This window comes from Drosophila tropicalis, unplaced genomic scaffold, assembly GCF_018151085.1.
Source record: "Drosophila tropicalis isolate 14030-0801.00 unplaced genomic scaffold, ASM1815108v1 contig_878, whole genome shotgun sequence".
NCBI classification, from domain to species: Eukaryota; Metazoa; Arthropoda; class Insecta; order Diptera; family Drosophilidae; genus Drosophila; species Drosophila tropicalis.
The window spans coordinates 15,318,533-15,345,881 of record NW_027173374.1 but is presented as its reverse complement, the minus strand read 5'-3'; the positions used below and the strand labels follow the sequence as shown (position 1 = coordinate 15,345,881).

Here is a 27,349-nt window from a genome sequence, read left to right as displayed (position 1 = left end):
ATGAAAGAAAAGTAAAAAGAAAACAAAACAAACAACCAAACAATAATAATTTAAATATGGGGTTAAAAAGAGATTGCAATTTCCAATAATTTGCTTTTCTAATAACTTCAACTAACATCAATTGAATAAACTTAACTTGGGGCCATCTAAAATTTCCAAATATTCTAGCAGTTTTCGAAATTAACAAGTTTTTCTTCCAATCTAACTTGCTTGATGTTATAACAAATCCTTAACATATTTTGGGAAAAATGATTACTAATTTTTTAAATATTTCTAAAATCTTAGTTAACTTTCGCTTTATTCTTTTTCTAGTTGTCGTCTTTTAATTAGATTTTTTGTGTGTGTGCTAAATTTTTATTATTATTATTATTATGTTTGCACTATTAACAAAATCATTGCTTAGTTGAATTAGAAATTTGCAGGTTTGAAAGCGAGAAAATTCTAGTTAGTCTTGTTTTAGCTCTACTCAAAGTTTTTCCAGTCTTTTAATGAGAATTTCTTAGCACAGTTTTCAATATTTTATTTAAAAATTTTTAATGCATCAATAATATCTTATATATAAAACTTTATAAATATTGTACTAATATGTAATTAAACAAACAAAACAAAGAAAATCTGCAAACAAACTTCAACCAATGAGAAAGAGAAATGAAAACAAAAATGGAGCATGAACAAGAAATGGTAAAGCTAGAAAATCTAAATAGAAATAGAGTATTTATACAGTAACAACGGCAACAAAAACTATTTTAATTAAAAATTTAAACAAATCAACAAAAAGAATACAATAATAAGCCACAAAATAATTAAACAAACAAAACGAAATGAAAATAAAAGAATAAAAAAATATATATATTTATATAGCTGGAGCAAAGTTCGATTACGTTTTCAAATATATCTAAGAGATAATTTTTTTAAAATTTATTGCTTATTTTCCTGAACGTTTACTTGAATTTGATTTGATTCGAAATTCTGTCGGTCGATTGCCAAGGTGCTAAAAGGGAGAGGAAAAGTAGTATAGAAGAAAGGGAGATCGGAAGTCGTTAACGATCTGCAGGTTGACAGTTTTTCTTTACGATTATTATTATTATTGTTTTTATTCTTCTATGTAATAGCCATAAAATTTATTTTTAATAATGAATACCTAACTAAAGTCACAGCAAAGTGTTCAAAAAAAGAAAAGAAAAGAATAAAAAAAACAACAAATATTTAACAAAACAAAAGTCAGCAACTTAAAACTAAACTGAAGCATATAAGGAATATAACTATATATGTGTATGTATCTTATACAATCGTTTATCCATTTGGTTTATACATATATATATTTTTACTTCTGTGGTTTGTGGCTTAGATATTCTTCCTCTGTCTTGCTTACACTCACTCCAATCCAATCCACTTCGCTCACTTACCAAAACTTGATCACTGAGCAACTTCTTCTCGTAACCTTATCGAGTAAGTTTGCGTAGCTTTATCTAAGAATTAACAACCAAGAAAAGGAAAAAGAAACCTCCCCCCCCCAAAAAAAAAAAAAAACACGAGAAAAATTAAGCGCAAGAATTACAATATTAAATATATATATATATATATATATATATATATATATATGAAATTAAAATCGGTTAGCTTGTAAGATCTAAATCTAAAAAGAAAAAGAAAAGTGAAATAAAAACGATATATATATATATATATACATACAGTTAAATTTAAATATAAAATGCAGCAGCAACAGCAATGTCATGCTAAAATAATATATTAATAATAATAATAATACAAAACAAAAAATACAATCCAAGTATAAATGCGTATATATAGACTATATACATATAGATGTTATATCTGATAAATGAGAAAACGCTAAAACTGATTAAATTAAACCTAAGTAAACATGAAACAAGAAACAGAAACAAACAACAACAAAAAAGAAAACGGAAGAAAAATGGAACTAATAAAGAGAATTATTCTGAGAAATATATTGAACGATCCATGAATTTTCAATTCTAAGAAAAACTAATGAAATAATGCAACGGAATTCGATCCTTAAAGTTAATGTTTAATCTTTTAATTCCGAGTGTTAGAGATTCTTCTTTTATTTCGTTTCACTTCGTTTAGACGACTTAAATGAAATAGACTTTAAGATCAGATTTAACATTATAGGAGAAAGCCTGGAATAAGTATTTTAATACTGGTGAGATTTCGTTAGCCATCCAAGATGTCAGATTTCCATGAAAATTTGTTGACTAGTGTAATAGCTTTCGTGCCCACCCGATCCTTCTGACTGGCTACTGGTCTTTTATCTTGGGTAATCAAGTTTGGACTCATGGCTGAAATTATTTTTATCTTTATCTTTATGATCCTATTTGGTAGGTACTATGTAAGCTCTGTGTCTACGAGTAGAACTCTGGCGATGGCCTTTTCCAAATAGATCACTTAGGAAGACTCACATCGACATCATGAGATTCAGAGCATTGACCTTTAATTTACATATTTTCAGTTAATTTTCATTTACCATATCATCTTAATGGATGTCTAATAAAATGGATAAATAATGAAATCAGCAAATGCAATCGCTGATAATGCGCAGCAGCTCAAGTCACAAGAGAGAGAGAGAGAACAAAGAAATTTCCATAAATCTGATTTATTTACATACATATATAAATTCATTTATCTCCATCTCCAACGCAAAGCTCCTCCACTCCAGGGAAGATCAGTTGAACAGAAACCGTTGAAGCATTCGCACGCTAGCAGCTCTTTATATAGATTTTGACCCCAATTTGGTCCATAAACATGTCGACTGTGCAAACTGGTGAGTGCCAGAGACAAGGAGGGAGAGAGAGAGAGAGAGACTCAGTTGGGTGGAAATAAGTTTTAGAGCTCATTTATCTCGATTTCTTGTAGTTCTTGGTGCAATTACACCCAATCTCTTGGGGCGAACTCTGACGCACGAGCATGTGGCTTTGGATTTCGAGCACTTCTTTAGGCCCCCACCGGCGGATTTCGAGAGTGAATTGCAGGCCAAGATTAGTATGTCAACATTGGGCTATGTTCGCATGTATCCATATTCCAGCAAAGAGAATGTACGCTTCTACGATGAGGAAGCTCTTGAGGCAGCCAAAAAGGATGTCTTGCTCTACAAGAAACACGGAGGCGGCAGCATTGTGGAGAACAGCAGCTATGGACTGAAACGTAACCTGGAGTTCATTGTGGATTTGGCCAAGAGTACAAGTGTTCACTTCATTGCGGGCACCGGACATTATATACATGCCGTACAGGATGCCAGTCATGCTAGCCTCACCGTGGAGCAAATGAGTGATCTCTATTCCAAGGATATTATCACGGGCATTCAAGTCAATGGTGAGACCGTTAAATGTGGTTTCATTGGCGAGGTGGCTAGTGTATATCCTGTTCACGGTAGGGATCATCCATCTTTCTTATGGAACTGGAGGTTATTTAACTTGCTGTGTCTATTTTAGAATTCGAGAAACATTCCCTTAAAGCTGCTGGCGAGATCCAAGAAGTCTTGGGCTGCGGCGTCTCTTTACATCCCCATCGTGTGACCAATGCTCCGTTCGAGATACTGCGTCTGTATATGGAAGCCGGTGGAAGAGCCAACAAGTGTGTCATGTCGCATTTGGATCGTAAGTGAAATGGAGTTGACTTGATCATGCGATGGATCTTCACAATTCTCTTCTTTGTGTTAGGCACAATTTTCGATATCGATGAGCTGTTGGAATTCGCCAAGTTGGGTTGTTATATCCAATACGATCTCTTTGGCACCGAGTGCTCATACTATCAATTGAATTCCACCATAAATATGCTCTCAGATGGTCAAAGAATTGATAATTTATTGAAACTGATTGAAGAGGGTCTGGTAGATAGACTGCTCATGTCTCATGATATACACACAAAGCATCGCTTGGTGAGTTGCAGATTCCTTTAAGTTGGTTCTCCCACTTGATGACTCTTCTAATTTCTTCCCAGACTTCCTATGGCGGTCATGGTTATCATCACATTCATATGAATATATTGCCAAGGATGTTTGCCAAAGGTGTTACCATCGAACAGGTGGAACAAATGACAGTTACCAATCCAGCCAATTGGTTGGCCTTTAATCCTTGAAATCTTACAGTATTTGTTATTTCCCATGTCAATTTATATGTTTCTGAACTTTGCAATGAATCGTATTTGTGTGTTTATTTTTCTAGTTGCATCTTTACGGCTTATCAGTGCTCATTCCTGATTAGATAGACTCTGTTTGTTGTTCCAAAAAAATATAAATAAAGTAATTGGGTGTGTCTTTTCACAAATTTCGGCTTATCAGTTGGATTTTATTTTGGGGCTCGTGCCAATATGTGGAGCCATTGGCTTATATGATGCTCTAATGAGCTACAGTTTAGCTATAGAAATATTTCAACATCAATTTATCGAATTAGTATTTAAATTTGGTTTACTTATCTGGTCACAGAGAGTCTTAGATATTAGATAACTAATCCATCCATCTCCTATCTCATGACATTTTCCGAAAATTGTGTCTCAGGTATGGAAATATTTGGTAGAGTGCTGATTTTTCAAAATGTTTGGAAAATAACCAAAATTTTGCCATCTCATTTGGTTTTTTTTGGACACACCTTATCGCTGACCCGCATTCGTATTGTTTTTTTTCCCGATATTAACGAGTCAAGTTCGTTGGACTTGTTTTTCTCGAGAGTGATGATTCCCGAATTCGTTAGAAAATCAAAATCCTTATCGGTTGCTTTTGTTTTCTTACTTTTTGGCATATATTTTGGTAACGAGAGCGGCGCTTATCAGAACGATGGACGTGTCGTCAGGCCAGGCCTCATAAAATGACCACAGCCACAGTTAATCGAACCAAAAAGGTGCCGTTTTTACGACCATCAGTAGGTTAATATAATGTACATAGTACTCTCAATTGATTTGCCTTTATATACGTACATATATGAGCTATGTCGATTCGCAATATTATGCAGTAGTCCATAGACATTTGTCGGCAGCAGTTGGAATAATAGAAAAACACATACGAAAATGTCAAAGCCAGTGAAAATTGAAACGCCAACGGTTGTGGAAACCCTTTCCATACCGATTCCAAGCACAAATGGGAACAGCAAAATCACCACCAATGGCTCCTCTTCGAATGGACTGAAAGTTAGTGATATTAAACTGAGACCGAGGCACGTTTCAGGAGGAACTGAAGAAATAGTTGATCCATTTTGTGATCCCAAGAATCCGCAACGCATTTCCTTTCATGATGTCACCTCGGCAGCGTTTCTCATCAAAGGCGGAGTAGAGCGTACCCCTTGCCCAGTTAGTATAGAACCGGAAATGATCTCTAGATATATTAGATAACTGATAATTTATTAACACAGAAATCGACCTCATCGGAATCGTATGGCATGGACTTGTATTTGAAAAAGGATTTCCTACAATACACTGGCAGGTGAGTGGCAAAAGATGAGTGCAAAGGTCTTTTGACTAGCTTAGGATCAGCTTGTAAAATCGACTTGAAGTTCGACGTTTCTAAAATCTAATCTCATGTCGTACCGCTCTGCCATGAAAGATGGCGCATCGTGATGCTAGCTTATAATTGGCGATAATGCAAGTCGAAAGTGCATGAACATGCATTCAATATCAGTATTTACATATATATTATATATTGTCTAGTCGTTTATATTGATAAGAAAAAAACAATAATAGTCGGCGTAGAAAATTCCAATTCTTTTGCCTACCCTAAGGATTGATTAATCATCTATTGTTTATGGCCTGACCACGCGCCTTTTCTTTCATATCGGCGTCTTCAGTTTGCCCAGTTTACTACGTAGTTGTGGCAAAATTGGCTGGCTAAAAATAATCACATCGATAAGATCGATAAGAGTGTTTAATAACCAAGACTAGTACCAAAAGTTAATGTGTTGCTAATTGCTTTGCTTATTTATGATCAACAATTCATTATTTTCTCATATCAAAGTTTCAAAGAGCGCGGAGCACGCTATGCCCTGCTTTCCCTGAGCGAGGAACAAAAGCGAAAGGGAGTGATTAGCGCCTCGCTGGGTAATCATGCCCAGGCGTTGTCGTATCATGGCTGGAAACTGAATATACCCGTGACTGTGGTTATGCCCAAAGCGGCTCCCATTATGAAGATACAAAAGTGTCGCAATTACAAGGCCCGAGTGATTGTCGATGGCAATGATATGGGTGAGGCCAAATCCCTGGCCATGCGCATGTCCATCGATGAGAATCTCCTCTATGTGAATGGCTACGATCATCCGCACATTATGGCTGGGCAAGGAACAATTGGCTTGGAAATTTTGGAACAGGTCCCCGAACCGGATGCTGTGGTGGTTCCTGTGGGAGGCGGTGGCCTCATAGCAGGCATAGCCACAGCTGTAAAGGCTCTGTCCCCGAAAACCAAGATCATTGTGAGTATTATGCTAGACGCCATAAGCCATGACATTAATGGGATTTACTTTTTTAACCCAGGGTGTGGAGTCCGAGAAGTGTGCCAGCTTTAGTCGCGCCATGGAGAATAAAGGACCCATAAATACTTCCATTAAGAACACCTTGGCCGATGGCCTGGCAGTACCCAAAGTGGGTTACAATGCTTATTGCACAGCCATGCCACTAATTGATCGCATGGTGGTGGTCAAGGAGGAGTACATCGCCGTGGTATGTCTCTATTTAGTGTATTAGTTATGTGTTTCATCCAGTCATGTATCTACATATTTCATCTTTCAGGCAATATTGCGCCTAGTGGAGGAAGAAAAATGTGTTGTGGAGGGCGCTGGCGGAGCTGGTCTAGCTGCTATTCTAGCTGGCCATCTAGACGATCTCAAGGGCAAGAAGTGAGTATATAAAACTCAGAGTTAATGTTACAAAGATATCCAATTCTCTGTTTCTTTAGAGTTGTGGTCCTGTTGTGTGGTGGTAATATCGATACCACAGTCTTCGGACGTTGTCTGGAACGAGGTTTGGCTGCTCTGGGTCGTCTGGTTAAGTTCAATGTGGAGGTCAGTGATCGCCCCGGGGGCATCAATGATCTGTGTGCCCTGCTAGTGCGTATTGGTGTCTCCATCAAGGATATTATGCATGAGCGAGCCTGGCTGCGCGATATCTACACAGTTGAGGTGAAAGTTGTCTGTGAGACATTGGACTGGTCCCACAGTCTACAACTGAAGAATGAGCTCAAAAAGTTTTATGCCAAAGTGGAATTCTCTGACGTGCCATTGGCTCTTATGGATAATAGCAATGGGGATACCCAAAATCCACCCACCACAACTTAATAAGTCACATATTTGAATTCGAACATTCATTTTGGATGTATACATGTGATTTTTATATATTTGTTTATTTTTTTCCAGCAGAGAAGCCAAAAAAAACCTTAATAACTATTAAACTTAAACGTAAAAGTAATGATAGGCGTGGTAGAAATAATGTAAATACAATTTAAATAAATATACAAATTACAATAGACAGTTAGATATACATAGATACATAAATAATATACACAATGTTCTTAACAACTAAAAACACTAAAAAACAAAACAAAAGCAAATAGAAATTCTATAGTTTAGGCTAGCAATAAGTTTTTATCAAGCACAAAATTCAAATTCGAAAGGGTATACATCGTTCCATTCGTTTTTAATTACTTTCTGTTTCTTTTTTTGTTGTTTTTTTTGGCACATTAAGGATTTGCTCAGACACAAGCACACCAGTTACAGTTACAGTTACAGTTACATATTACATGGCTATAAAATATATATATAAATTTCTTCTCTCTCTCTTTTATATGATAAAATGTATAAGTAAATACAGGCATTTCGTTGATGTACTTTAAAAGCGCTTACTAACTATAAAATCTACATTGATTATGATGAATTTTTGTTTTGTTTTGAAGATCTTAATGGCTGTTATCCAAACGCAAAATCAATGCATCGACAACATTATAGATTTCATCAAAATGTGGACGAGATTCGGCATCGGCTGCCCAGCACTTAAGCATTAGACGATACATTTCCGGGGGCGTGTTCTCCGGTGTAGGCATGCGGTATCCTTAAAGAATCAAAGGAAACACAGAATGAACTCCAAACATTTGTCCGCTTACAATTCAATACCTACCCGTATCGATGCGCTCCCTGGCCCGGGAATTACTCATGCCCGAATAGGGTGTGTCACCTTTGGAGAATATTTCCCACATTAATATGCCATAGGACCAAACATCACACAAGGATGTGTATTTGCCAAAATTAAGAGCCTCGGGTGCTGTCCATTTAACGGGTATCTGCTTCATGCCATCGGAAACTAGAGAGATTCAAAATTTTAGAGGATACTTTCCAAAGCCTATAAGTCTATGAATTACCTATATATTCCTCCTCTTCGCGTGACATGCCAAAATCGGAAATCTTCACACTATGCTCCAGATCGACCAGACAATTTCGCGCTGCTAAATCGCGATGTATGCAATTCTTTGATTCCAGATATCTCATGCCTAATTGGGATTATGGAAGGTCAAATTATTGAGTTTGAGAGTTAACGAATTTTTCAATCCACTTACCTGCAGCAGCATCACGACACATTCCCATCTGTTGACGTGTGGACAGAGCATTTGAGTTCTTCCGCAAATATGTCAGCAAGGAGCCACCTGGAAAAGGTTTACAAGATGATTAGAAGGGGCTATCAGGAGAATATAAGGGATACTTTTCAAACATTTTTTCATCAAGCTATGGATTATTGTCATAAATGTTTGATTTTCATAGTTTTAAAGTCAGTTAAACTAAAAGAAATCCTTTAAAAATGTAGCAAATATGTATTAAGTAAATGAGCAATAATTTGTTATTGGCGCACTTTAAAATTGTTATTGTTGCTGTTAAGATATGGTCATTAATGTTATAAGTATTTCTGCCTGACAGATTTATCTGCCATTATGCCACATTTCATATTGTGCCTTTTGTTAGAAAGTTTTCGATTCTTTTCTGTCTTTTGCGACAGGATGGAACTTAAACTAAAACAAATTCTTTTGAGCAAGCTCTGTTGGGATCTCTTTTAAGAAGTACTCACCTAGAACTAATTCCATGACTATCATAATGGGCTGCTTCTGTACACAGATGCCAATCAATTTGACAATATTGGGATGATCATATTGCTTTAAAATGCGTCCTTCTTGCAGGAATTTGCGTTTCTGTTCATCGGGCAGGGTCATGCGGCAGGTTTTAACGGCCACATCTTGTTTTGTGGACTTCAATTTGGCCTTGTAGACATCGCCAAAGTTTCCCTAAAATATAGACAAAGTTTTAAATAAAGAACCACATAGGAAAATAAGTTTATTTTGTGTTTACCCTGCCAATCCTTTCGAGGAGGACAACATCATCATTGCTGAGCTCCCAACGTTCCCGGCACACGGGTCGTCGGAGTATGGCTCCTGATTTAACTGTAACTGGTAATTCCGAATGATATTGGTGCATGATCAGCTCCTGTATGCTGGGAAATGGTGGTCCCTCGAATCGGAAGTGCCCATCGCCCGTGGTCTGGACAATGAAATGCTTATGTCCATTCCAGCAGACACTCAACACAATCTGGCTCTCCTCATTGCGAATGGTTTCGCGGACCAAGAAGTCGCCATCATTGTTGAGCAGACGAACAACTTCCTCACGTGGCAAGACACCATGGAACCATTCCTCCTCGTAGAGTGGACGATTCGTTGAGAGTGAAAGCTGCAAGGCATTAAATAATTAATGTTAATCTCTTTCTAAATCATCCCAATGGTCTAAGATTAGTTAGTCAAGTATACAGAAAACTCATGCAGAGCAAAAATAAATTCCAAATAATATGAAAAATGCTTAATACGCCATTCCAAACGGAAATGCGTGGGTGCAATTGACTCTGACGAAATTGCATTATATACGGCAAGAAGAACAAACACAACAAAAATCAAAAGTATATACAGTTTAAATTAACATTAAATACTTAAAGCAGATAAAAATAAATAAATTATTACTACATTCAATATGGAAAATGGTCAAGGTCGCTCGTTTAACTGGTGACTCACAAACAACTTGGATTTGGGACGCTTTTTACGAGCCGGCGGAACGGGACGACCGGCAAATAAAATTGTCTCAAAGATACTGCAGTCCATCAGTGCACCAGCAATGGAAGGATTGCTACTCTGTGGACTATGGCCGGAAGTGTTGCTGCTCATCACTTGCGCAATTCAAAAAAATGCGGTGGAGAAGGCACGGGAGAAGACACAGGCACTATTCAAATACAGATTATTTCCAACAGTTTGTAGACGCCAAACATTTTATTATTCTTATTTTTTTTGGCCGGATTAATGGTCTCTGGGCTGTCCAAGCAGCTAGCCAGATCAGAGAGAACTGAAAGATCTAAACTGCCAAATGTGCGTCTCGCTCTTTTGCTGCTATAAGTAAATTTAGCCATGAGAACTTTTCAATGAAGGTTCTTGCCTTAAGCAAAGTAAAGCCAAATTTTCAATACTCTTTCGAATAAACTTTGATATCTAAAGATAACTAAATCGGATCATGGAAGAAACTGAAAGAGATTTCACGAAACTTCCACTGAAAAGCTTAGGAATAAAATGTAAAGCAAAGTATTGAAAGTGTTTGAAAGAGTTTTCATTTGGCAAGTTCATTGTATAGATCGAAAATAGATTGACAGAGATTCAAGTGCGTCCGCGTTGTATTTTTAGCTGTGTCTATATAAAAGTCAGAGAAATGGCCATGCAGAAGTTTAAATACCCTTAGAGTTTGTTAAATGTTTGTTATATTTGAATCATTGACCAAACGAATATACCCCTTTCTGATTTCGAGGGCATCAAAGCTTTTCCTTCCCTTTCCATATTGAAGGCAAAGAAAAGTTGAACACAAGAGTTGTTGAACATGCAAATCAATCAACATGCAAAACTGAAACGAAGCCACTACGACTACGGCAGAGATGGCAATGCAATGCGGTATAGATGGATGAGCCAAGGATCGCTCATCTGGCATTCGTCACATCATTCGTAAAGTGTTTAGATACTGTTGAGAGTGCGAGGAGTGGAGATTGTTGCGCTGGATTGTGGGTGGATGGGGGACTCACACTGGCCGCCAAACTGGGCACACAATAGCAATGGTCCTTCATGCTAAGCACATCACAGTCACTGCTGTTATCCTCCTCATGGTCAAAGTCCTCCTCCTCCTCTTTCTCCTGATGATGATGATGATGATCGTCGTCGTCGTCGTCGTCGTCGTCCGAGCTGTGCGACTGTCTGTCTTTAAACTTCTTCTTTTGACTGGTCACCTGAATGGGTCGTTTGAGTTTCGATGCTGGAACTGGTGTGGGGCAATTGCAGAACTGCTCATCCTGTAGAGCCTCGAACTCTTTGGCAAAATCAAATACACTCTTACTTGGATGGATGCGGCGTCGTTTGGTGCACTGTTTGCATGGCTTTGTTTGGCGTTTCAATTGAAAATTGAGCAACTTGGTACGGAATGTCTGGCGTATGGCTTTCGATTTCTTTTGTATTTTGGGCACTTTGAATTTCAGTCTTGAGGTTTCTTTGGACGGTGTCATTGATGATGTAGTTGTTGTAATTGTTGTAGTTATCGTACTTGTTATAACGGTTGACTGTGAGGCACATGGATTTCCACCCTGTGTGGATTCACTACTACTGGAATGTTGACTTGGTTCCGGTTGATGCTGTTGTTGCTCCTCCTCGGTAAGAGTTGAAGTCTTTGCCATTCGAGCCAATGGACTGCGAGAAAACTCTTTTAGATTGGTAAAAATGCTGCTAATCGATTTCTGTGTAAAGGATAGCGAACGTTTTTTGGCAGCTCCCATTTCTTTGGAGGAACGACACTCTGAGCTCGAGCTAGAGCTCCGTTTGGCCTGACTCTCTGCATCGGAGGGCCCACCATTAACGTGTCGTGTCTTCACCTGCTTGGCCGACTCTTCCTCATTAGCATCATCTGCATAGTCGGCTCGTTCGATGGCATTCACGTCACTAGCAATCGGTTGCAAAGAACGCTTGAGGCGATCGTCTAAAACACGATTTATCTCATCAATCCTATCCAAATGAGCGTCAATTGAGTTTTGCGGTTGTGGCGTCGCCTCTCCATTGATTTCAATTTCAATTTGCTCACGTTTTGGAGCTGGCAATTCATCCAGACTATCACTCGAGGTTATTTTTGTGGCCAGCTCCAAGTCCGCATAGATGTGATTATTGTTATTCGTGTTAGTAACGGCGGCAACTGTTAGGCGGGGGCTAAGCGGAACAGCTGGAGAATCGGAGGACACCACTGACAACGGCTGCAGCGGCTCCTCATCTTCACCCAAACACAACATGGAACATTGCGTGCGCCGTAGACGGGGTAAAACTGGCGGCGATGACGACCTGAATACAATCTCCTCACCGAGATTATGACCGACACTGGCCGCCAGACGCAACGGGTTAGTAATGGGCTCATAACAACGTGCAGGACTACCCACATCCCTACGCATCCCTACCGACAACGATCCCAGGCTCTGTGAGCGTGGCTGCATCTTGTTGAATCTTCCCTGCCTGGATCTGGTCATCGGTGTTGTGGGTTGCGGTGTGGACTTACGCTTGAAATGCCGGCCACGTCCCCGTAGCAGCGTAAGGACACCGCCGCGACGCATCAACTCATTCATTATGCCCAAACCGGGAGAACTAGTCGAGTTTGATCGCTGATGGACAGCATGAGAATGACGAGTTTTAAGGAGAGACAGAGTTTATGTAGGTTAGGGAAATGTGTGTGGGTGTGGATGGAGAGATGGGCGGCATCCAAAGAGAAAGAGAGATTGTTAACGGAATAAAAATTCACCTACTATCCCACTACGTATCCATCACCAAGGACATGGATATTCATTTTCTTTTAGCTTACCTGTTGCTCGTTATTGTAGCCGTTCTCGATAAAGTTCTGTTCGAGCGTTAAATGATCATCACAGCCGGATGGCAGCTCCTCGCAACCCACTTCATTCAATGCACACTTGATCATGTCGACCAATTTCTGTTTTTGCTTCTCCTGGCAACGTAAGCCATTCAGATCCTTTGATTGTCGACTGCCAAGAAAATAATACATGTAGAACAGGGGACTTTATTCCTCATTCGCAGTGAAAACTCACCACATACTGTCCTTGTTGGACTGTATTCCATTCGAAGTATTGCTGCCATTTGATATAATGCTCCCATTGGCCACTGGTGAGCCACCATTGACGTGCTCAATCATCTTTAGCTGCTTCTCTTGGCAATCCTTTACAGCCACCTCCAGATCCAGGAGCCGTGTACGTAACCAATCCACAGTCAGATTATCCACTGTTAATGTACTCGATTGCAGTTTGCCGGGTATGTCCTCAATGAGCGTCTCATCGAATTGAAAGAGCAACGGTGTGGTCGGTGATGTTCTGCAATTCGATCAAAACAAAAATCAGTCAATTCGGTTACTTTCTATCTCGGATAGACTTACTTGTGTTTCTCGGTGAATTCGCCATATTCTTCGGCTGGATTTATATTGCTTATCACAGTGTTTATGCGTTGCTGGATTTCTGTATACTTCTCCGATGTTAGATCGCCATGCTGGGCTGCTTCCTGTAATATATTGCGCCACAGGAGTATAAAGCTCTCCTGGACGGACTGTTGGTGCTCCAAGAGGCCTGGCAGCAGGACTGTGCGGAAATCCTTCTCCACCTCAATGGCCTCTGTTATGGATAGCACATATTCGTTATGTGTCAGATGTAATTTGCGGCAGGCCTTTTGATATTTGTCACGAACATCGTCCAGTTTGCGTCCACTCCGACCGGGTGCTATAGGAAAATCATGTGGAAAGTGAGATTATTCATAACCAGCAGTGGAGGATGGCTTACCCTTTATATAGTGCTCCTCGAAGCGTGTACGCAACGCCTTATAGCCCTCCAAATGTTTTTGGTATTCGCTCTTCTTACGCACAACTTCGTCAGTCAACTGCAAAAGCAAAAGGGGAAAAAGTTGTGGTCACAATGCGGTTTCGAATGAGTATATATTCAGCAATTTTTATGTTGTGTGTGTGTGTGTGGCCTGTGCCATTAAACCACTTTCCCAAAAAAAAGTTGTCACATTACATCATGACAAAACCTCAGGCTGCATGCTACGTGTGCTGTGTGCTCTATATATAAGGCCAGTAATGGCAATCGGAGGAGTTGTCTCTCACACTTTCTTTGGGCCAACCATTTTCTCACGTTTCTGCTGCATATTATGCAAACTCACAGCAAATGACTGATAACTGACTGGGCAGAAAGGACAAAGCCTCCAACTGGCTGGCTCTCCCTTCCCCTTTCCCCTTCCCACTCTTCAAAACATGCAATCGGCCAGCTGAGCTAGCAACATCCGTTAACATTGTCAACAAAATCAACTGCAACTTCAAAAAAACAGCAAACTAATGGCAACAAAGTGCAGTTAGACAAGCAGCTGCAAAGTTGCTGACTAACTACACACACACACACACACACACGCTCACCAAGGCTTGCAACAATGTTTAGTAACTTATGTTGCTGCAGTGCAACAACAAAACCAAAGATATTGAATAAATTCAAACAGGATTGGAAAATGGATTTCATATAGGTTTTTCATTCTACATCAAGTACGTCTTCTTTTAAAGATAAAATTACGTATACGCCTATTATGCCAGCTTAACTATTTCAGTATAGAAAATTTGAAGTTGTCTAAATTAAGTTCTTGATTGATCGATTGATTGGTAGTCATTAACTTGGCATAGCTTGATTATTGTGGAGACAATACGCTTAATTAACAAATGAAATTTTAATTTCAATGCACTAGAAATAGAAAATTGAATCCCCTGAAAATAAAGCAAAATATCTGTCCGTGTGTGTGTGTGTTGACCCACTTAGCATAATTTGGCATTGAATATTTGTTTAAATTTGTTGCAATTTATATATATGTATATATGTACATATAATTGTTGTTATGGTCAGTTACTCCCATTTGTCGACGTAATAAAGCAATAATTTTTGTGCTTATGAATACAGTTTTTGGGTGTTGCTTTTGTTTATTTCTTTTTCTTCTTTTTGTAATGTTCTGGCCACCTTTTTGGCAAGTGGTTAAGCAACTTTCAATGCCTTCGCAGCTGCTAATTTGCCTAAAAAGTTGTTTAGACAGAGAGAGAGCACCCAGCCAGGGAGGGACAGTAAGAGCGTGTGAGAGGGAGAGAGAGAGAAAGAGAAACATGGTTTGAAAGTAGGTCATGAGCCGCGTATTTCTTACTTCTGGCCAAAAGTTAAACATAAACAGTCAATACGCCTGCCAGCCTCGCCTCACACATTGTTTACAAATGATTGCCAATTTTTCTCTCTTTTTTTTCTGATTTCGGTTTGCAGAGAATCCACACACCGGGACCCCGGGAAAGTTGCTAACTTGCTGCCACCTGCAACTGAGTAAACTTTCTCAATTTTCTCACGCCAATTTTTGGTTAGCAGTGAAAAGCGCCAAGAGTGTTTGCTGATGATTCAATGACGTTAGACCACATAAGAAGCCTTCTGCTATAGAGCTCTGTATATGTATGTAAATGCGGCGATGACCTAATGGAAACTGTGACAACTTGAGCCAACTGAAACGTTTTGCATTAATCAGCTTGATTCTCTTTTTTGTTTCTAATTCTGAAGAGGAATGTCTCTATACATATACATTCTTTGGCAAAGTAGCAAAAATCTTGCCTAAATGTTAACGTATACAAAAGGAAAACGAAATAATAGAAGAAGATATTGAAATATTACTGACCTCAATTCAAGTCGAACCCTGACAGTTATATGTCATTTGTTTTGTAAGAATTTGATTGGCGAAAAGTATAGAAATGCGAATGATGATTTATAGTCATTTGCTGTTTGAAGTCGATCGATCTAAACAGTTAACGAATATTATTCAATCATAAACAATTCACTGTAATTAACCATTTCATTCGATGAATAGAAAATAAGTCATTTAACGCTTGTTATTGTAACTGCGAAACATCCGTTTCCCTCCCAGAGCATCTCCCCCTCTTTCGGTTAAGTCGATAAAGAAATCAATTCAATCAACAATTTCAACCAGAAATTGCTTTTAATCAAAATAAATTTGTCAAATGTATTGCGGAACGTGATGCAATAATAACCAACAGACAAACACAATATACTCTAACCCCAACACTAGGGTACTTGGACTTTGTCACTCTGCATTCTCACTAACCTTATTATTTGAAATTTTCCAGTCTCTAGGTCTCTCTGTGGTTATTTGAATTATTTTAAAAGATTCTTCCAGATCAAAAAGCTTGTGAGGGGGGAAGCAAACGAAGGAAATGCTTGTTCCTGTTAACAAAAGGGGCCAAGGCAAATGTGAAGAGAAAATAACTTGTCCAAAAATATGTATTTTAGACTTAGTGATTTACTAATTGTCGTTTAAGTCTACTCTGGAGTTAGTATAGTTGTGTAAGAGTATTGAAGCTTCGGTATGGACAAAGCAAACGCATTTCTCTGGGGTTTTTTCCCAAATTTTCTTTTTACGAGCAGGGCACAAAGGCGTGAGATAGTTTTTTGTTTTGTTGTACAAGCTGTGACAGAGATTTAAACGACAAATGAAAAAAATGTCATGATTTTCCCTTTTGTATTGGACAATAGGAAATAGTCGTTGGGAAATCAATGCGACTTGTTTGTCGTAGAGGCGCAGGGTGGGCCAGTGAGAGTGGGGAGGCATTTCCATATTTTCCAATAGCGCCAGGCGGTGCGGCATCACAAGCTGGTGTTGCATAAGCGCTGACAGCATTGACAATAGTTAAAATGTTTCCATGTTGTTGTTGTTGTTATCGTTTATGAAATATTACAAAGTCAAGTCAATGTTGACTCTTGCAATTGCAAATTATGCAAATTTATGACCATTGGTCAATCATTCAGTGCCAACGACGACTTGTCGTGCCATTCATTGTACAGGAGAGTATGAGGGGAGTTGGGCGAGGGGTCTAGGTCAATGAACTGCAAGCTTACAATGAACACGCTAATATTTATTTACAGGGAGTCTCATTTTTGGTAACGGTTATTTGCTGCTGCTGTTAACTTGTTGTTCAAACAAAGCTCAGTCTCCATAATTGCCACGCAATATCTTCACTTTCATTGCTCTGATATTTAAATATCATTTGTGCAAAAAAAAGAAACAGCAAATTTGCATGCCAAATTCAACCAGGTGAAAGAGCTGGAACTGACGAATGGACGTTGGGGGCATAAATTCATTTTAAATTGTATCTGATGATATTGTTGAGCACTTTCTATTTCAGTCGAAACGAGACAAAAGAATAGAATGGCAAAAATTGCTGCTTATCTCGCAGTGAAAGTGTGGCTTAAGCAGACTTTTTCTTCTTCTATAACTTTTTTTGTTGTATTTTTGGCAAGTTTGTTGTTTGAGTCTTTCGTTTGTGGCTGTTGGCACACGCATACATATGTACACACCCACAAACATACACAGACACAGCCGGGAGGTCTCAATTTCTGTAATCGCCGCAGGCAGGAGATGCTGTAGAACCACTTTTCAATAAGCAAAGCCACCTACGTGTCGCTTGCAACTTGCTTTGCATACATCCATCCATAAAACGAAACGAAACCAAGCTGTATAGAGGCCCCTAACTCCACCCTTTCCCTCCCCACCGCCCCATTGGAAGAGCAATCTGATAATATATAGTTCTCTGATGTATACCCTTATGTATACCCTATACTCCAGTATAGAGCGAAGGAGGGTGACTAAGGTGACATTTCCGGGTGTTTTCGCAATCTCCTAGAACTATTCGGATTCTTATCTACGATTATACGATATCCTACGATATCCTGTATAATGCCTTTACAATATAATTCCAGCCATAGAGCGAAATATCTTTCCGACCATGAATGATTCTGAACTTGTTGGTGTTCTCTCTTTCAGACAAATTCCTGAAAACTTTAGTAAACGATTTCCCTTTTGATATGTTTTCATTAAAAGTCGTTGCCTACCTGTTGGAAATTGAAATAGGCCCATTGCGAAAAGACTTACTTCACAGAGAGGCATAACTTTGAATAGCTTTTGAAGTGAATTTCTTAATTCTGTAGAGTGCAAATGTTTCTGCACTCAATAAACTGTTCGGTGCCTTCCTTTTTTTCAATCACAATTTATGGGGCTTTGGCATTATATGGGCGCCTATACATATATGTGCATGTTTGTCTGTATATGTTTATGTATTGTGTGACTATATCGCATGTATAGAGTCTGAACTTGATCCACAGCATGCACAGCTGCGCTTTTGATGTCAAGGGAGTGCTCAAACACAAACCAACAACACACAGAGAACTCTCTGGGCTATGTTGGCCAAGTTATTAAAACTTTGTATTGAGTAGCTAGACAAGTCGGGAAGTGGTTGGTTAGTTGGTTGGTTGGTTGGTTGGCTGGATGGCTGGCTGTCTGGATGGCTTGATGGTGATCGGTTGAGGCTTCAGCTTTGTTAATTTATTTTTACTGCCGCTTCAAACATGATGAAGTACTTGCAAGCGGCCAGAAATTAAGTTGCAGTCACAGCTCTGCCCCAAAGCTAAGTGGCAGGTACCTACAAACATACACATACATACGTACAAAAAAGTCTTCCCGGACTATGACTTTAACTTCAATGTTGAACTGCAACAATCCCGATCCATAAAGTATTTTTCGCTGCGGCGGCGCATGCGCAGCTAACGAGACGGGGGAACTCAAAAGCTGAAGCCCAGATTCAGGCTATATTGCTTTAGGCCCTGAAATGGGTATGGGTTGGGGTTTGGGTTTGCGTTTGGGTTCTTTATTGTTTTCTCTTTTCTTTCAGCTCCCCTCTCGCTCTCTCTCTCTCTCTCTTAGTGTGTGTGTGTGTGTGTGCATGTTGCAGACTTGTTTCATAACTGGTCCAAAATTCTTGGAATTGAAAGGAACAAAGGCTGGGTCTGATTTTGATTTTGACCGACAAACGTTGTCTGCGCTTGTTTGCCATTGCTGTTGACTCTCTTTCTCCCTTCTGCTCCCCCTCAGTCACCAGGCTTCCCCTGGCTGCTGACTGTTTGCTCAGCCTGCATCTCAAACAGAAAACCAGAAGAAGAGGAAGAAAAAAGGCAAAATGTACTTGAAATTGACTGAAAAGATACGAATATGCCGCACAGGCGCGTAGATTATAATAAGATAAAGGCAAAACCGACAAAAAAAAAGAGAGACAAAGAAAAAGAAAAGGGTTATAGTCAGACAGTTCGTTGCCTGTTGCTCTTGTTGCTGTTGTTATAGTTGTAGTTATTGGCGTGTGTTTAATGAACACACACAGGTAAATGTAGCTGAGCAACTTAATTTTTATTGCGTCTGTTTGGTTTTGGGGCTAAGCCGCAACACCAAAAATAAAACCCAAAATCAAAAGCTCTTGCAATATGAGACGAGTGCCTGAAATTCTAGAAAGGATTGATAATTTGGTGTGACTACTTAACACGAAATCTAATTCGTATCAGGTAAAAAGACAGAAAACTCCAAACCAATAATTAAGCCCGAAACTAAAAGTGTCTTCGCTTTTTATTTGGTTTACCAAAGGCAAGTAAACGATTCGATTGGTTTTCGAATTAAAATGATATGAAAAAACATTTACTTTACAAATCAAAGTTATTTCTCCAACTATTGACTAATCATATACTTATATTCGCAAATGTTGAAATGCTTTCTATTTCTAAAAACCGTTTCTCTTGGTGATTATGTCAATATTAGCAGTTGATTTTTTTGTAGAGTCATTCCTGTATCGTGATATGTAAACTTATCAAGTTTATCAAGTTTCTCCACACTTTTGCATAACTTTAGTACCTTTTAAAATAGTTTTTGCTTCCATTTAGAAATAGCTACTGATACTTAATCATGGCTAAGCCCTTAGCTACCACTCGCTAGTCCTTAGACTTTATCTCATTACGGCCAATCATTAAATTCAGTTCAAAACTGAATCTGTGTGTCATCTGAAATTTTTAATTAAGCAAAAAAAATGTCGAAAATGTTTATTTTTAGCCAAATTCATTAACCAAATTGGTCAAGACCAAATTGGGTATGAGCAAATCTTTAAATTTTAGACGAGAACCAAAAGATAGCGCCACAGTATATATTTGGCAAAGATTTTCAATAAAAAAAAAGAGCAATCTGATTGTGAGAGTAAAGCACGGATCAACGATTGTCTTTTGGGGCTTTTTTTTTTTGGGCTGGTGGTGAAGCAACTGAATTTCATGGAATGAGTTGAAGCATTTGACAAAACAAAAAGTTCACATAGCAGATAAAAATCAAGCCACATACTTATATTATGTATATACATATATACTTTGTAGATACATATGTATCTTTGTTGCTTTGATATTGTTCTTGTGCGTTGTTTCTGGCTGCTGCTGCTGCTGCTGTCTTCTAGTATTTATCGTCATACATAGTCTGTCACTTTTTTTAATTGTTTATGGCCTTGTTGGTGTGTTGTTTGGTCTTGTTGTTCTTCAGTTTTCTCCGCTTAAATGTCTATGTTGTTGTTGTTGTTATTCTTGTTATTGTTTTATTCAGTTTTGTGACCATTTTCTCGTACCAGTCTGCGCGAGGGCGATCAACTTTGCTCATTTTTGTGATTACTTTTTTTTTGCTCTGCCTTCTCTTTCTCTCTCATTGGGTTTTTTCTGCGTCAATTAAAATGAATTCTTATAAAAATAAATACATGTATATACATATTTATATATACATACATAATGTGTATGTATTCAAAGCTAAAGTGGAGAAAAGCTTGTTCTTATTGTCGTGAAGTCAAGTGCACATTAACCGGTTTATCACAAAGAAATTATAATATAGCCACAATATTCGAACACACTGTGTCAGTCAGGTTTGAAATATTTACTGATAAGAGCAAAACTGAAATACTTTATATTACTGGCATACATACAATTACAGGAAACTAAATAAGTAACTTCAGTGGCAAGAACTGAAGGAAAAGATTTAGGTTTGATCTTATTTAGATCTGAGTATTTCATCTTATACTTCAGCTCATCTTATAAACTGAACTCAAAACCTCGTTGAAACTCTAAAGAAATCCTCTGAGCGAGTGAGTCCACTTTAACCTGTTTAGAAACAGGACACGTTTAACTTTATAAAAATTGATAAATTTTAATCAAAATAAGAGATTATAAATTACTAATGGCAATTAAAATAATCACATATAATGAGATTTTCTTCTACTCCATTATACTCTGGCGATATGACAATACTTTTCTCGTACACTGTCTGCAATTGGCTAATTGCGCCATCGGATTTTTGCTTACTTCTCGGTGTGTTGTGTTGTATTTGCTCCACTTCCCGACTTCATTACAAGGTAATCAATTGTTAATTACATAAATTGGCAATTAGGAAAAACGAAAGCCTGTATCTTGACTGTATGATTTATTCTTCAGTTACAATTGAGATGGCAATTACATGATTACGATTTGAGTCTCTGGCGTGTGGCATTCTGTGGGCGTGTTCCATTTAGCAGACAATTTTGCTTATGATTATAGGGTATTAATGTTGGGATAATTTGCTGAAATCATAATTATGATAGGAGTAAATCCTCTTTGTCGGCTGGCCAAGCACAAATTGGACAAAGACGATGGAAGACGGGGACAACTTTCACGCACGAAAGTTGGAATTTTTTCTTCTTTCTTCATTTAAAGACATTAAGAATTTCTCTTTCGCAATAATTGACTCCAAATCTCTTCAATTAAGCATTGCAAACCGGAGCCTTAACGAGAACCAGAAATAAATATCTATATGGATGCCTCTCCCCGTCTTCTCTGTCGCTCTGTCCTCGTGATTGTATGTACATTTTGTTTGTTTTTAGTTGATTTTACGAGTGTTTCTTGTTTTTGTTTGTTTTTTCTGCAGACGCGTTCCGGTTATCTGCTCCACTTTCCTGGATGCGGATGTGGCGCATGAAAATCCGCCAGTAAAACAAGTTCAGCTGACAATCAACATCAACATGACGAAGCCACCGGCCAATATGTATATGGCCATATAACTGGAACACACACCAGGCCCAGTTAGGAGAGCCCAAACGCAAATCGGTGACCTTACAATATCATCTTTGGCACGTACCCCACTGCATCATGATCATCATCATCATTGGTGGTCATTGTTGGCCATTGACACAACAAGTTTATTGTCTCTAAGCCATAAATAAAACTTCCATAGGCCGCCCAAACACGCACACACACACACACACACACACATACACTGCACACTCTCTTGATGGGATTTTTCTAGTGGCACTTTGTCAATTTGGTTTTCGCCTTGACCAAATGCACATGACGATGGGGCCCAAATAGTGAGTTTTTGTTTGGCTTTTTGAGTACGTTGGCAAAGTTCAATGCCATTTGCCATCTCTTGTGTAGCTAGCCATTGTCTGCCTCTGCTGAATTTACTTCTCTTTACTTTGTTTCGCGAATAAATAAAATTGAAATATTGTTGATATTTTAGAGTTATGGCGAAAATATGAAGAACAAAAACCAGCAAGTGCCACAAAAATGTTATAAATATATTGGAAATGCTCAAACGCGATGGGTTCTCATCTCGGTATATAATTTAGGAAAATCATAGAACCATAGAGGGGAAATCTCATAACTCTAATTTTGTATTAAGATTTAATTTAAGAGATTGTCTGCCATAGAAGATATAGGAAAACAAGATATGGATTTTTGGTAATCAATTTAGAGACCCGACAATTTCTACAGCTCTATTTTAGAGCGAATAGATGCCAACTTCTAATAGCATTTCGCCGTGAGCCATTGACTCCACCTTAAATACTCTTATATAACATAATTTTAAGTTGAGCCATTTTGCCTTCGTTATAATGTAACATAATGATTATTATGTGTTGTGTCATCGGTCTCTCTCTGTCTGTGTGAGTTGAGTTTTTTGCACTTTCAATTTATTATTTAGCACATTTGTTAATTAACACATGGTCTTCCCAAACGATGTCTACAAGCTGACCTCAATTCTTAAGAAATCCATTTAAGAGTGGAAACAGAAATTTTGTGTTAACTTTTCGAACGTCCCCCCAAATCGTATATAAACGGAAAGGAAAGTAAAACTTTTGCTTTGTCCCTTGGTTGTGCAATTTCGTGGTCGTCTGCATTTACATTATTGGTTACCTTCATTCATTCATTCATTGAGCCGTTCAAGTACATGTCTTAATGAGACCGAAAACAAAACAACAAATTCTGTTGTCCTTTATGTTTTGTTTGTGTTTTTTATGGGGGTTGGTCTGGGGTAGTCAGGGTGGAGGGCTTCAAGGTAAAAGTTTGTGAAATCAATCGATTGATTTGCATAGATTAACGACGAGGTAACAGGCAATGGCAAAAGGCCAACATAGAGGGTAGCAAGTGCCAGTGACATGACCTGTGCCCACACTTGTGCGGTTTCCAGAAGATAGAGAGACCACAACAACAACAACAACAAAAACATTTATGAAGGTTTTCGACTACCTTTTGATCTTGTCATTAATAAAAACATATTGCCATACATTGTTTAATCATTGAGTCATTCCCTGTTTAGCTGAACTGAGCCAATTTTTATTTTTAGTAGTCAGCTATAAAATATTTTCAATCATTTTTGGGGCAGATATTTTCACACGAAAAAAGAGAATACGACAAAAAGTCACAAAAACAGAAACAATTGTGTGTGTTTATATTAATTTTCTAATACTGCAGCTGTCGCAGTATTTTTTTTTTTTTTTTTTTTGCTGCGCTGAACTGCACATTTAGCTTAAATACAATATCAAAGGAAAAAATGTGTCGCGGCACACGCGGCGGCTACGTAATGTGCTATTTTAAGATTAGAAAATAGTCTAGGACGACGCCTCGGAGAGAGAGAATAAATGAGAGAAACCGGGAACATTAGTTTTCGTTTTCTTTTTTGACAATAGTATGCGATTTATGCCACATAAATTAGCCGCACCGAGAACATAAATTTCACAATTGGGCGACCAGTAAAACGAAATCAGTTTGAAGCATAGAAATAATCAGAGACAAAATAGACTAAACGGAACTGAATTGTTTAGCATTTGCCAAACTTGTTGAGTTAAGTCAAAATACAGTCAAAACTTAATAAATCTAAAAAGGGGGCGAATATGAATACTTTATATATAAAGTATATATGTATATTGTAAGCCATGAACCAAAGTCAATCGGGGCCTTTTTGAGGCCAACTTTTTGTGGTTTTCCCGTTTGCTACTTTTCGAAGAGGAAATTGAGACATTACTTTTAGCTAAACGTAAGATGTGTTTAATAAGCTTTAAGTAATTAGTTTAGAAAAACAACTGTTAAAGTCTTTTAAAGTGTAGAAAACTCCAAAGGCTTTAGCAAAGATTGATAGTAAAACGGTTGACATTAAGTGAAATATTTCGTTTTCATTTAAGTCTCTTTAGTAGGCTTTCACTGTAGAACTTTAAGATTTCAGAGTTTTTATTTTCAATTTGGCGCCATGCCAAATTAGCAAAAACCGAATTAACACAGACGCTGGCGCTGCCTGCTTGCCTGTTTTTATCTCGTTGATTTTCAATTTTCCACTATTTTCTCAACAAATAAATTTGCCCCCTTTTTTCCTGTTGTTGCCGCTTCACTTGTTTGTTCGGGAACAACACTGCGTATGAGCAATGTGCAGAGAATGGTGGAAAATGCCGTTGGCTTGGAAAATGTCTTCTGCTGCGGAAAAAATATTACCACAACCCCGTAAAATTGTCGTCAACATGACTACATTCGAATACGGGAGATAGAGTTTGGTAGTTGAGCCCAAGAGAAGCGACAACGTTGTTGAAGTTTTGTTGATTGCTCTGAATTCAGACCAGACCAGGCCAGAAGTTTGCTAAGGAAATTCCCAAACAATAATGCGTTTTCCATTAATGGCGACAGCATTGTCATTATCATGGGCAGACGGCAAAATTTCTTCAGACAGTAATCTATAAATTTGTGTCTGGCGCAATTTTTGCCCAAATTACGTATACGACGTGTGGCTCTTAACGATTATAGGTTTTATCCGCAGTCGTTGCGAGCCGATGGTAGATTTTTATTCAACAATTTCAATTAATTAAAGTCCTGCCTGATTTATGTTCTCCATTAGTTAAATTAAAACGCATACAACTTCCGCCCAAACACAAATCGAACAACAAAGATTGTCATAAATGAAAATTGCAGTTTTTTCTGTCTGGACAGCTGTTGTAACTAACTGGATGTAGCCCTCGACATGACATCCACTGAAATTGTTGGCACTTGGCTCCGTTTTTGGAGACTAAACAAATTGCCCACACATACAGAATGGCTGAATGGCAGGAATAGCAGGAATCTGCTGACCTTTTGCCAATCAGATGCATGCACGGTGGTTCAATCTTTCTGTTAAAGATCAACTTTCGGTTGGAGCTTTAGCATTTGACAACATTAGCATGAAGCATATATGGAAACTAGCATAAGTCTAAATTTAAATGGCGACTAGGTTTTGTTGGCTTTCTAAACCTCTTGCGAATTCAATTGTAATTGAACCACTGTGAACTCCATTTGACATTTTGGGCATTATTCGAATATTTTGGCCAAGGGTTTTTCGCCAGTGACTTTTAATGCATTGTCGCTGCTATGAGCGGAGACTCGTGTCAGTCGGTGGTTCGCCAACGTCATCGCATTTTGCCTGTCTGTCTGACAACCCTGCGCTTGACATTGCACACACAAACCCACACACACACACACACACGTGCAGACTGTCTCGATCTGCATATTACGAGTAGTAGCTATATATCAACCCCTTTCAATTTTCCGACCATTTTGCGGGTTAACTCAATTTGCCACCGCAGTGAGTTCCAAAATTAAAATGCAAGCCTAAGGAACGGAGGAAATAGGAGTAAAAAAGACACCCCCTACTACTTGCCCCTTTCCACCTGCCTTGCCGACCAAAAAAATGTTTGCTTTAGAAAATTAAGAGCTATAATTTGTCGTCATTTATCGAGCTGCAAAAATACGAAAAAAATTATCAGCACACATGTATACCAACTTTTGTTTATAAATAAACTTTGTGTGTGTTTATTTATTCGTTCTCATTCTTCTTTTTCTCTATCTCTCTCGTTCTTTTTCCCCCTGCTATATGTAAACACAAATTTTTTTTTACTCGGACGCTGCTAATGTTGCCTTTTATAACCGAAATGGCAGCGTGGGCAGCGTTCATAGCCCAGACCCAGGGGCGGCTCACCCAGTCTCCCCTCGCTCTCTGCTAATTTGCAATCTGGAGATAGAAGATACCTGGAAGATACCGCACCTTTTGCATAAACAACAACAACAACCACATCAATACATATAATTAATGTTATTTGCCTCAATTTTGTGTCTTTCCCCTCGCGATTTGGCTCTCTCTCTCTCTCTCTCTCTATCTCGTTCCAAACGAAATTGATTAAAAGAAAAATTACCGCAGCAAAATTAAATTTAGACAAAAATCATGATCGACAAGGAAACTGAAAAATAAAAAACATATGATTATATATCCAATACGTAAATGGATAAACAATAGGTATACATAATACCGGTACAAAACCGGAACACTAAATTGAGTGAAACCAAAACCAAAATGGAAGCAAAATAATTACCAAAACTGTGTATCAACGAATTTTATTATGTTTGTTTCAAATACTTAAAAACACTAGAGGAAGGTTTTCAAATCCTTGATCCTTATATTTTGTTGTAGGTGTTTTTAATGAATTGATTAATCTTTTGTCTAGCCCTAGTTAGGAGTAGCTACTAACTATTTAGTAGTTTCACTTTTGGTAGTAGTTTTTTTTGGAAGTTGGGATGAAATAAAAGGTCGACTTTTGAACCTTTCCCAGAAAACTTGCTCATTTTTTGTGGCTTTTCACCAGAAATCATGAATGCAAGGGGGGAAAACACAAACGACGAACACGTGGAAACTGCACTTGCTTCTGCAAGTGGCTAATGTTGCTCAGCCGCCCCAAAAGTAAGCGGAAGTAATCATCGTCAACGTCATTTTCAGCTGGGTCATGCTGGGGCAAAGCCAAACACGCATTTCGCACACACAATGACGAGACGGAACGACAAACGATTTGACGATGATGACGACGAGTTTGGTCGTCGATGACGTTGCCATCGATAAAGGCACTCTGGTTAATAGTTCCACGTGGAAACTGCACTTGCTTCTGCAAGTGGCTAATGTTGCTCAGCCGCCCCAAAAGTAAGCGGAAGTAATCATCGTCAACGTCATTTTCAGCTGGGTCATGCTGGGGCAAAGCCAAACACGCATTTCGCACACACAATGACGAGA

At 38.5% G+C, this 27,349-nt stretch overlaps 3 protein-coding genes across 7 annotated transcripts in view; 2 read left to right on the top strand and 1 right to left on the bottom strand.

The window, feature by feature from the left end:
- Positions 1–2,711: 2,711 nt before the first annotated feature.
- Positions 2,712–4,301, top strand: LOC137585040 (phosphotriesterase-related protein). Its single transcript, XM_068300688.1, has 5 exons — positions 2,712–2,800; positions 2,893–3,405; positions 3,468–3,632; positions 3,696–3,913; positions 3,976–4,301. The coding sequence occupies exons 1-5, from the start codon at positions 2,782–2,784 to the stop codon at positions 4,111–4,113; spliced, it is 1,053 nt and encodes a 350-aa protein (XP_068156789.1). The 5' UTR covers positions 2,712–2,781; the 3' UTR covers positions 4,114–4,301.
- Positions 4,302–4,991: 690 nt separating this feature from the next.
- Srr (Serine racemase) lies at positions 4,992–7,477 on the top strand. Its single transcript, XM_068299674.1, has 6 exons — positions 4,992–5,316; positions 5,379–5,449; positions 5,978–6,428; positions 6,490–6,675; positions 6,745–6,851; positions 6,911–7,477. The coding sequence occupies exons 1-6, from the start codon at positions 5,038–5,040 to the stop codon at positions 7,287–7,289; spliced, it is 1,473 nt and encodes a 490-aa protein (XP_068155775.1). The 5' UTR covers positions 4,992–5,037; the 3' UTR covers positions 7,290–7,477.
- The window catches only part of FER (tyrosine-protein kinase Fer), a 28,635-nt gene continuing 8,621 nt past the window's right edge, over positions 7,336–27,349 (bottom strand). For 2 of the 5 annotated variants that reach the window (XM_068299670.1, XM_068299669.1), the window contains exons 4-14: positions 13,882–13,978; positions 13,485–13,821; positions 13,144–13,422; positions 12,903–13,080; positions 11,098–12,705; positions 9,342–9,716; positions 9,064–9,277; positions 8,561–8,647; positions 8,366–8,494; positions 8,125–8,307; positions 7,336–8,058 (exon numbers count right to left, since the gene is read on the bottom strand). In XM_068299670.1, the coding sequence (XP_068155771.1) occupies positions 7,907–8,058; positions 8,125–8,307; positions 8,366–8,494; positions 8,561–8,647; positions 9,064–9,277; positions 9,342–9,716; positions 11,098–12,705; positions 12,903–13,080; positions 13,144–13,422; positions 13,485–13,821; positions 13,882–13,978 (3,639 nt within the window). In that variant the 3' untranslated portion in view covers positions 7,336–7,906. Of the gene's footprint in view, positions 8,059–8,124; positions 8,308–8,365; positions 8,495–8,560; positions 8,648–9,063; positions 9,278–9,341; positions 9,717–10,051; positions 10,551–11,097; positions 12,706–12,902; positions 13,081–13,143; positions 13,423–13,484; positions 13,822–13,881; positions 13,979–27,349 lie in introns of those variants that run through there. The other 3 variants (XM_068299671.1, XM_068299672.1, XM_068299673.1) reach the window with 3 other exon arrangements.